Source organism: Barbatula barbatula (assembly GCF_947034865.1).
Source record: "Barbatula barbatula genome assembly, chromosome: 10".
Classification (NCBI taxonomy): domain Eukaryota; kingdom Metazoa; phylum Chordata; class Actinopteri; order Cypriniformes; family Nemacheilidae; genus Barbatula; species Barbatula barbatula.
Window position 1 is genome coordinate 1,194,243 of NC_136773.1, and position 10,974 is coordinate 1,205,216.

The 10,974-nt window shown below is 36.8% G+C and overlaps 1 protein-coding gene across 1 annotated transcript; it reads right to left on the reverse strand.

The window, feature by feature from the left end:
* Window positions 1-1,239: 1,239 nt before the first annotated feature.
* On the reverse strand, window positions 1,240-8,726 carry uraha (urate (5-hydroxyiso-) hydrolase a). Its single transcript, XM_079465371.1, has 4 exons — window positions 8,360-8,726; window positions 2,720-2,862; window positions 2,436-2,571; window positions 1,240-2,277 (listed from the first exon to the last, which is right to left on the reverse strand). Exons 1-4 carry the CDS (start codon window positions 8,486-8,488, stop codon window positions 2,188-2,190), a joined length of 498 nt encoding a protein of 165 aa, XP_079321497.1. The 5' UTR covers window positions 8,489-8,726; the 3' UTR covers window positions 1,240-2,187.
* Window positions 8,727-10,974: the final 2,248 nt, after the last annotated feature.

Sequence of the window (10,974 nt, forward strand, 5' to 3'; positions counted from 1 at the left end):
GTCTCTAGAGTCAGACCTTAGCTTCAGTAGTCATGTCAAAGCAATAACTAAATCAGCATACTATCATCTGAAAAATATTGCAAGAATTAGATGCTTTGTTTCCAGTCAAGACTTAGAGAAACTAGTGCATGCTTTCATCACCAGCAGGGTGGATTATTGTAATGGACTCCTAACTGGCCTCACCAAAAAGACCATAAGACAGATGCAGCTCATACAGAACGCTGCGGCAAGGATTCTGAGCAGAACCAGAAAATATGATCATATCACACCAGTCCTCAGGTCTTTACACTGGCTACCAGTTACATATAGGATAGATTTTAAAGTTTTATTACTGGTATATAAATCGTTCAATGGCCTAGGACCTCAATACATTGCAGATATGCTCATTGAATACAGACCCAAAAGAACACTCAGGTCATTAGGATGGCATCAGCTAGAAATACCAAGGGTTCTCTCTAAGCAAGGAGAGTCTGCATTTAGCTATTATGCGAGCCGCAGCTGGAACCAGCTTCCAGAAGAGATCAGATGTGCTCCCACAGTAGCCACATTCAAATCCAGACTCAAAACACATCTGTTTAACTTTACATTTGATTAATGTGCCACTGTGCCACTGTGCCTCCGACTGTTTGTGCTGTACTTTATTTTATTTATTATCTATTCTAAACTATATTTTATTTTTATTCTTAACTGGTTAATTTTTATTTTTCTTATTTCTTCTAAACTATGTTATTTTATTTTTTATTCTTAACTGGTTAGTTTTATTTTTCTTATTTCTTAACTGTTTTATCAAATGGATATTTTTAATTTCTTCTATGTAAAGCACTTTGAATTGCCATTGTGTATGAAATGTGCTGTACAAATAAACTTGCCTTGCCTTGCCTTGCCTTTACACTCCAGACAGACGCCTCAGATACGGGAGAAGTTGCGGTGTTGTCCCAGACTCAGGAGGGTGAGGAACATCCCATCGTATATATCAGCAGAGGGCTAACCCTAACCCACACCTTTTGTATAGGTTTATACTCAACTGTTGTATGTCTGATCTTATGTAGCACTGCACTCCTGTGAGACACAACATATTTTTCCACTGTATGTCCACACATGTAGCGGAATGACAACTTGACTTGAACTTGAGGATTCATTGTTGTTATCAGGTGTTTGCAGGTTAATTGTGTGTTTCAAGTTTCAAAGTTCTGTTTTGTGTGGAAAAAATGAAAAACACTCACTATACTAACATCAGATGAACCTTATCTTTTGAAATTTTAATAGATTAAGGCAATAGGCTACCCAAACAAAATAGGCTGGAAATCACAGCTGACACATTTTGAATAGAGTATTACACTGTTTTCTACACACAGTTGTGACACTGTCCCGCATGTTTTACCGCTCTACGTATTACAGTTATTTGATGTATTATAGAGACAAATATAATTTAATTGGTTTACATGTTTTCTTCTCTTAACCTTTTTAGTGTGTATGTCTTTAAGATGTTCTAGGTTGGCCTGTCATCTGAAGCAGGAAGTGTATATACTGAAACCAGCATGGTCAAGGAAGATTCTCATATTACTACTGACCTGAATTGTGGAGTTATCATCTTGTGGATTCACCTTTTCATGCGTTCACTGGTCTTTAATTGTATAAACACTGGTGGACACTCACACTTGGGACTTTTACGACACAATAGGATTCAAGGACTGTTTTATGGTATGGAGCATTGGACTGTATCCTTTTAATGGCCTGAGTTTTCCTAGTTTTATTGTGTTGTTTGAGAGTTACATATGAAGATTGTAAATACAAATACCACACGTGTTGTTTAATACGTTTTTATGTCATTCTTTTAACACTAAAAGATCTCTCACAGTATAATCTGATCCCATATTTTAACATTATTTGTGATCCTCCGATAAGGCTGGTTGTTACATGGTAAAAACTATTTCTGTGAAGGCGAAGCTTCTGCCAGTTAGGCTATTTCCTGCAGATCTACCCAGCAAAGTCTTACCGTGCATGATCTAGTTTACGGTTAATCAAAAGTAAACTGTATGTATGTTTTAAATAAATAGCAACATTTTAGTGTTTATTATTTTAGACATTCTAATCCAATGGATCTGTGCAGCAGCAATAAAACAAATGATGTACAGGATTTATTTAGTAAATTAAGTCATTTGAGGTTGGTAAAAGTGAAAAAAATCTCTAGCTTCCTCTGTATGTGCTGTAAGAGAAACGACTCAATAGCAGAGGAACATGGTACTTCTGTGAAGGATCAGTGATGGTAAAAACAACCTGAAAACAAAAATAGGCATTATTCACCTACAATACAACACAAAAGTTAAGAATTAGTGTGTGTCCCATGGATTGCTTAAAAAATCACAGCAAAATTAAATAGTTTATATAAAAATTATTTGATTTATTAAATTATGTTTTTATTGTTTTTACAGTACCTCAACGAATGGATAAAAGCTTATCTCTCCGAGGGCATCCCAGTACTTTCCAGTCTCAAAACGCATTTTATACACACCAGCAATGAAAGTTTCCTTTGTTATTAGGCCTAGACAACGGCCATCATCATTAGTTAACCTAAAATGAACACATCAAGTCATAATTTTGAAACTTCTGTTATTGGTCTAATACAAATTTGTATATTTGTATACAATCCTCTTAAAATGTGAATTATAGAATAACAGTATTTGAAAAATTTTGTAAACCGCATTGTTTATGGATTTACCCTGTTGTAAGTTCATTCCACACAGATGAGACAGAGTCTAGGCGGTAGAGGCTGATGGTCATGTTGACTCCCGGAACTCCTTCAGCTATATTTAGCACATGCGTGGTCAGGGGGCTGGGCAGCATAGCCGGCGCGGCGATATTCTGTGACACAGTAGATATTATAATTAATTAGAAACCATCCAATAACCAACTATTATACAAAGACCAACTTGAAAACTCAGGACGTCTGCAGTTAGATAATGAAAGGCGCTTTTGTTTAACACATTCCGGCTCCCCAAATCAGACTTAATGCACTTCAGTTGGAGACATAATTTAATGCTTCAATCCCAGATTTCATGTTAACTTAATATTTTATGTTTAGTTAATTAATTCACTTAAGCTATTAAAAACAATAAGCAAAAGGAAAAGAATCCATCAATGCTGTCCTTCATAAACCTTGTATCTCCTTATTTCATTATTTGAAATTATTTCATTATTTCTGCCTTTGGCTTATTATTTAAATTTTTTGTCATAAATCATTACTTTTATTTACCCTTTTCTCAGGATCCTGTTGCAGGAGGACAGAGGACCCAAGGACAGACAAGGGTAAACAAGGATTTTACAGTTTTTCTCAATTTTTTACACACATTTTCTGAAAGCATGCCTCATACTCTCAGAACTCTACACACAAATCAAAAAACACAAACACAATGGGCAAAACCCCTCAATTCTCCTGCAAAATGTTCTTTCTTCTCAAAATGGTATTTTGTTTTCAAATGACACACACAAACCATCATATGAATAGACATTTATAAGAACCAGTTGAACACTGATGTGCTCTTTATAAAACACTTCTCCATTCATCATAATGACTTTGCTCTTTATATGGTTCAGTGTTACACTTACTACAGACAATACATACATTAGTGTGTTGTAAAATATTTGTAGTATATATATATCTATATATATATCTATATATATATCTATATATATATTACTGTATGTGCCACTTTGCGTTGGTTGGGATGTACACTGTAAAATACTGTGTACTTTAAAAAAACTGGAAAAATTAAATATATTTGGTATTGTGTATTTGTGTGTTCTGACTATAAAAACAATTATATATATATATATATATAAATATATATATATATATATATATATATATATATATATATATATATATATATATATATAATTGTTTTTATATATAATATATATATATATATAGGCATTTGTGACCCATGTGATGAGTCAGTGTGGATATTTTTAATTGGCAGTGTGTTCCTTGTGAAAACAAGAGATTTTTCTGCCCGAAAATTGTGCCAAATGCAGAGAATTGTGTGTAGTGTTTTGAATAAAAGTGTATTTTAGATCTGCAATGTGAGTGTAAAGCAGGAATTGTGCTTGTAACTCATGCACCAACCCCCTGAACCAATTCTTCTAAACTCCATGTTGTGGTCATTGTGTCTCAAGGACCAATATTTGTTTGTAAACAATCGAGAATAATACACTGTAATAATAAATACACAACATTAAACAAAAACCCACAAGGGGTAAAACAACAGAACAGCAAGGTTGGGAACAGGAAGGGGACACAGGAACATAATCTGACTTCACTTAACTAGACTAGACTAGACTAGACCAGACTAGACTAAATACAACACTAGACAGGACCACAAATAACTAAACTAGACTTACATCTCAATACAGGACAAAGCGGGTGACATGAACAACATCCCAAAATGATCCAGCACAAACAGAAGACACAGGGGCATTAAATAAGGGAACAAATCAAGAGATAACTAATGAGCAATAATGAAGAGATGAGAGGGCGGGAACAGAGACGAGACCGGAGAGAGTGTATGGCAAGCCATAACAACAATAATTGCCTCTCTCCACACTGAACACGAGGTTCTCTCACTGATCCTGCCACTAGACCAAGAGAAACATAACGTGATTCGGCACAATCATGACACCCTTTATGTTTGTCACTGGGTTTTGCAAACACCTAACCAATAAAACATATCACAAAGTTCTAAGAGCATTTAAAAGAAAAAAATCCTATAATTTTGCATGTCAGACCTTTGCCCCTTTATCACCATATGTCTGAAAAAGTAATCTGAAAAAGTATTATGCTGCTTGTGTTCGCACCAACTACAAACATAATACAGTAGAACACCACTCCTATATACACTGTTAGACATTTCTGTAATTTTTAACTGTAATTACTGTAATAACTGTAATTTCTATTGCATTGTGGGATTTTTGTGTGTCGTCAAACACTAAATACAGTGACTTACTGTATTTTTTAAATTGATGTACTATACTGTATTTCCCCTAACGGTATTTGGCGGTCTTTAAACGCAACGTAATTATTTTGCCCATTTCTGAGGGACAGCATAGGCTTTGCTCTTTACGTTGTGAAAAAGGAACCCCACCGCAGAACGGAGAAGGTTTTACCGGGGAAGTCTATTTGAAAGTTGTAACGCTGTGTTTTCAGCAGAGCTGAGAGAGACTGTGACTTTTAAATAAATATTTTATAGCTGAGGAAACCAAATGTTTCCGACGGAGCTCAGAGAAGCAAGGTGAAGTATTATTGCTACTTTTTTTGTAAGAAACCCATTAAAAGACTGCGAGCAATATGTATTTCTGTAAGGTTTGCAATCACCATACTGCCCGTTTTAAAACTTTTTTTGCCAATGCAAAAAGTAATAGAAACCTAGCTAATTACAGATTTTCATGTGGCATTGACAATAAATATTTTCCTATAGTTTACACATCCCCCTGTCATCTTAGCTGTGTATGTCAGCCAAACAGAGTGTAAGTGATTGTTTACATGAAAAAGAAAGTTCTGTCATCATTTACTCGCCCTCTTAACAGTGCAAACCTCCATGACTTTGTTTCTTTCACAGAAAACAATATTTTGAAGAATGTTGGTTGCTGGTTTCCATTCATTGCATTGGTTTTGTGTTCATACAATAGAAGGGTAATGGGTGCCGCTGCTGTTCAGTTACCAACATTCTTCAAAATATCCTCTTTTGTGTTTCAGGTCTGAAATGATAAAAGGGTGAGTAAATATGTAAAACATATGGATGTTTATTACTTATTTTCCTATTTCTTTATTATTTCCCTGTTAATGTAGATTTTTATCCAGAGGACGGAACAAAGTGCACCGCAAAGACCGTAGTGAGTTGAAAGTCTGGCGACAGCAATAAACACCAGGGTATTATCCTTCCTTGGCCACCTCACAGGGAGCTTCGGACACGGGTCGGGTATATTATTAGGTTCTTCGGGTCTCGGGAAATATAAAGTAAAAATGTTTTTTGCTGAATTGACCCGAGGAAGACCCAAACTATCCTGTACAATAACAGCGCATCGCTCGTGTGTGTGCGTGTAGTTACCAACTCTCCTCTTGCGAAAAAACAGATCTGTGCAGGGGATTAATCAGGAAACTGGATTAAGCTGTGTCTTTATGCTGTTTTGCTATTTAGCCTGAGTTTGCGCAATTTGCCAGAGCAAAACAAGAGGATCAACGTTTCCATTGCCATATCAATTTCATTTCCATTAATAACGTTTACATTTAGGTCTAGTCGGGTTTGAAAAAAAATATACGATGGGTCGGGTCGGACTCGGGTCTAACGTTATCGGGTCTGTCTCGGGTTCGGGGCTTTACATTTTTTTTTTAAATTGTCATGTCGGGTTCAGGTAAAAGTGATTCGGGTCATTTCGGGTCGGGTAAAGATCTTTGGACCGAGAAGACCTCCAATGAGTATGCTTATGCTTTGCTTGCTTTTAATCTTGAAAACTAGTTTGCAGAAGTGAGAGACAAGAGCTGTGAGGAATGCAGAAGCTGAGTGTAAGATAACGAGGGGGTGGGCGAAAGAATGTTCCTGTCGTTAATCACATTCGGCTGCAAGGCCAGGCTGTTCTCAAATCATGTTTTGCAGAAAACCAACAGTTTGCTGGAAATGGAGTCAGATTAACGTGTCCCGCTGTGATTGGTTTCAGAGGAGAGGACGCCTCCCCCAGGGCAGGGGAGGAGCCTGAACAGAGATCGACGTCACATATGTTTTAAATATCTGTAACATCGGAAGGCTGATAGTTGTTTACTCGTGTGTGAGAAGACAATCCCAGCTGGAGTTCCTGGTCAACGAGGTGGTAATGTCACAATCTGTGCTGCTATCAGCAACCATGGTGTTCTGCATCACCATGTTAGACTCGGGCCATATAATACCCAGCTTCTTCTAAGATTTATTGCAATTCGAAGAGATATTTTATTTGAGCATCAGGTTCAAGGGCAGCAGGGTCAAGAGCTAATTGAGAATCCCATTCCCACCTATGTGATAGTGTGGGACAATGTCAGTTTTCACCGAGCTGTTCAGGTAAGGGAATGGTTTACTGTAACATCAATGGGCAGTTTATGAACCTGGACCTCCCTCCATACTCGCCTTTCTGGAGTTTTTCTCCTCTTGGAGATGGAAAGTTTATGATAGACAACCCTATACAAGAGTAAATCTACTGCAAGCCATGGATTTAACCTGTGGTGATATAGGTGAGGAATCATGTCAGGACTCGATACGGCACACAAGAGGCTTCTTCCCCCATTGCCTCAGGAAGATTGCCTTGTGACGTCCATGAAGTGCTCTAGCCTGACCCAGCCCAAAGACAAGAAGCACATTGATCATCACATGTTTACTCATGTTTTTGATGTCTGATTTTATATTACAGTACATTGAAGGCTGTATACTGTACACAAATAGTTTTGCCCTGAACATTGTGCTCTTCATTTTTGAACAGTACGGACTGCTCAATAGATTTTCAATGGTTGCAGGTTCATATCAACAAAGAACAATAATTACACTAGGACAAGTATATGAGATGCAGGGTACAGTACTGTAAAAATAGGGGTAGAAGGAGGAAGAAACCCCAAAAAGTGCAAAGAGCAAAGCAGAGTAGTAATTTCTGATCAATTTTGAGCTACGATGATAGAACATGTTTTCATTCATCAAAAGACAAATGACGGAAAAATATAAACTTTGTTTTGAGATAAAAAATGTACTTCACTCTGAGAACTATGTTTTGAACAATGTATTTTCCATTTATTGGTGTATTGTTTACTGACTGCTTGATAGTGTATATCATTTTGATCACTTTGTTTATGATTTGAGAGCAGTGTTTGATTTTGAACACAGGCAAAACTGTTTTGAGTCGAAAGTTTCATTTTGCAAGAGGAGTCAGAGGTTTTGTAAATAGTGCTTGAAGATGAGGTTTTGTGTTCAATGTTTTCAGAAAATGGAGCAAGGTTTCAGAAATTGTGTTTTAGCAATTGAGAAAAACTGTAATAGAACTATTTTCTCAGTTTCCCCATTTCTCTCTGCTTTAGGTCACCCCAACCTTGAAAGTGTCTAGGGTTCTTCCCGTGAAACGCGGAAATAACATGCATATAGCTCATTTGACAAAGGATCATTGGCATTTAGTAAAACCATTTTCTTTTCTAAAATCAGCTTTATGTTGTAAAAATTCATTAGTTAAAGCTCTGGGTCTGGGTGATCGGTTATTTGCTAGTATTAAATCATTACAGGTTAAGATGTTGACAAACAGTCGGAGGCAGTCAAACTATTAGTTAGTTTAGACAAAAGAATGAATTGTCTCTTACTTTTTCTCCTGATAAAATATGGTCCTTGATGAGTTGAAGTCTGTTCATCTTATGTGTCTCTGTATTATGCAGAAGAGCTACAACATGAATGCACACTGCAGTGATGATTAATGCGTCGAGCAGAGACATGAGCAGAAGCGGTTAACTCAAAGACATCACAACTCAGACAAAACTTTTCTTGTATACAGCAGCTAATGAACGATGAAGTCTTGTGATGAAAAGATTTGCCAGTGTAACAAATCAGCTTTATTCAGATCCTCCTTTCTGAAGCAAAAAATGTTTTGTGTTCTTTGTTATTTCACCCCTAAAAGTTAAACGTAGATGGTTTACTTGTGGTCACCGACCTCTTGGTAATTCACCCTTTATTGAAAACATTGGTTCAAAGTACATGTTTTTTAAACCCTAACCCTTCATACACAAAAAGGGTTTTTTTTTGGCCACTGTTCACAAAGTGATCCCAACAGCAGTCTATGTGACCTAAACAATGAATCAACTTGCTTTGGCAGAAAATGTATTCAGTCATGACATATATTGTTTCATATAAATTATTCTCTCACACACCACCACTACCAATCTTTATGTACAGGTGAAAAATGCTTACATACTTTGGTCACACTTTATTTTAAGGTCCAATTCTCACAGATAACAACCCATTAACTTCAACTTTTGCTTCAATAAACTCCTAATGAAAATTAAAACTTTCCCACAATTAGCAAAACCTTACACTCAGGGAGCAAAACACCGGCCTAGATTTGCACAACTGTAAGCACATTGTCAGCTACAAATGTTTTGAAAACATTACACACAGTGATTTGCAAAACATTAAACACACTTGCATGCATTTGACACAGACATTTATCATGATGTCATTTCCTTGCAATTTCAAAGCAAATGCTTTCAAATGAACACACCCATGAACCAATTGGTTAAACACAGCAACCAGGTGTGCGCACACACTGGTGCTTAATTGTAGACACACCAATCAGGTTTAAGCACTTTAAAAAGGCAACAGGTAAGTTCACCACTCTTCAACAAAAATGGACGGTGCCAGAGGAAGAGGGAGAGTGCAAATGAGAGGGGGAATCCAGGGAGAACAAGAAGAGGAAGAGGGAGACCTGGAGGGGGGGTAGGACATGCACAAAGAAGAAGACAATCAAATCTGTCTAGTGAAATTCGTGCTACATTCGTGGACCATGTAATAAACCATGGACTAACATTGTGGGAGGCTGGACTGAGAGTACAGCCTAGTGTAGCCAAGTTTACAGTTTTTCTCTAAACTGTGAACACAAAACCCAATTTTCAAGCTACATTCACAAAACCTCTGACTCTTCTTGCAAAACCAAACTTTCACCTCAAAACAGTTCAATCGGTGCACAAAACTGAACTATGTTGTCAAATCGTGCCCCGAGTCAATCAAAATTAAAAACACTACGGAACAGTCACTAAACACTACGTAGAAAAAAAGAAAACACAATGTTCAGGACATGATGCTGGAGAAATAAATCTTTATTGTTCACTGTAGGCTAAATGCATGTTGCAAAACAAAAGAAACCTGTGCATTTAGCACTTGTTAAAACAAACAGAAATCTTATGCGTTTGCCACTTGTGTACAGTAAGCCCATGTAAAAATAAAGTACAAATACAGTTTTTTCCAATTGCTGACACACAATTTTTCAAACCAGTCTGGTTTTATTAGAAAATACTTACAGTTTTTCTCAATTGGTTCAATTGACAGTACATACATAAGTGTGTTGTAAAATATTTTTAGTATATATATATAAATATAAAATAGTTTTTATAATCAGAACACACAAATACACGGTAACACATACATTTTATTTTTCCAACAAAAACAATGTACAGTGTACATCCCAACCAACGCAAAGTTGCACATACAGTGGTGTACATACAAAACAACAGAAGAATTTACTGTATAAAAAAACTAAAACTAAAAAAACCTATGCTGCATCTTCTCTTGGGTTTCGATCTGGCCACAGCAGATTATGATTACAATTCTGAAATATGTAGGCTATAATTTACACAGTGTTGAGAGTATGTATCAGTTGTGGGATTGTATAGGACTCACTTGCACATAGTTATTTTGCAATTATTTGACTCTTTCTGAATTGCGTTCAAATGGCACCAGTTCTGTAGACCTGCTTCATCCTCAGATTATTTCTGCGCAAGACACGTTCCAGTGTTGATATACTTACCCTATCAATATTTGGAAATATATCATTGTTTTCAATATTTTTGCTTTGTATTTGCCGTAATGTTATGGCGTTATTCTCTAAGACCATGTTCATGACTGCAGTTTCCTGTTCAGGAGACAGAACATGTTCCCGACCACCTTGTGTAGGTAATCTTTCAGTTCTGCCAAACAAATAGTACAGTAAAATACTGTAAATACTGTGTAGGAACATGGTCAACCAAAGTGGCTCGGATCTCATTAGAGATTACGGTCCTTGGCCTTGCCCGTCCTCCCCATCCTCCTCGTCCTCCTCCTCTCACTTCTCTGGCTCTGCGTCTGTTTCCATTGTTGGCATCCATTGGTCCAAAACAGAAGAGCTAACCTGTTGCCCTTTAATGCTAAAGCTCTGCTTGCTAATTGTAAA

Coding starts and splice junctions, on each gene's coding strand:
- uraha (XM_079465371.1), bottom strand. CDS start 8,488: ATGTCTCTGCTCGACGCATTAATCATCACTGCAGTGTGCATTCATGTT. Junction 2,572..2,719: donor TGGAATGAACTTACAACAGG/GTAAATCCATAA, acceptor TGTTCATTTTAG/GTTAACTAATGATGATGGCC. Junction 2,278..2,435: donor GCTTTTATCCATTCGTTGAG/GTACTGTAAAAA, acceptor TTTTGTTTTCAG/GTTGTTTTTACCATCACTGA.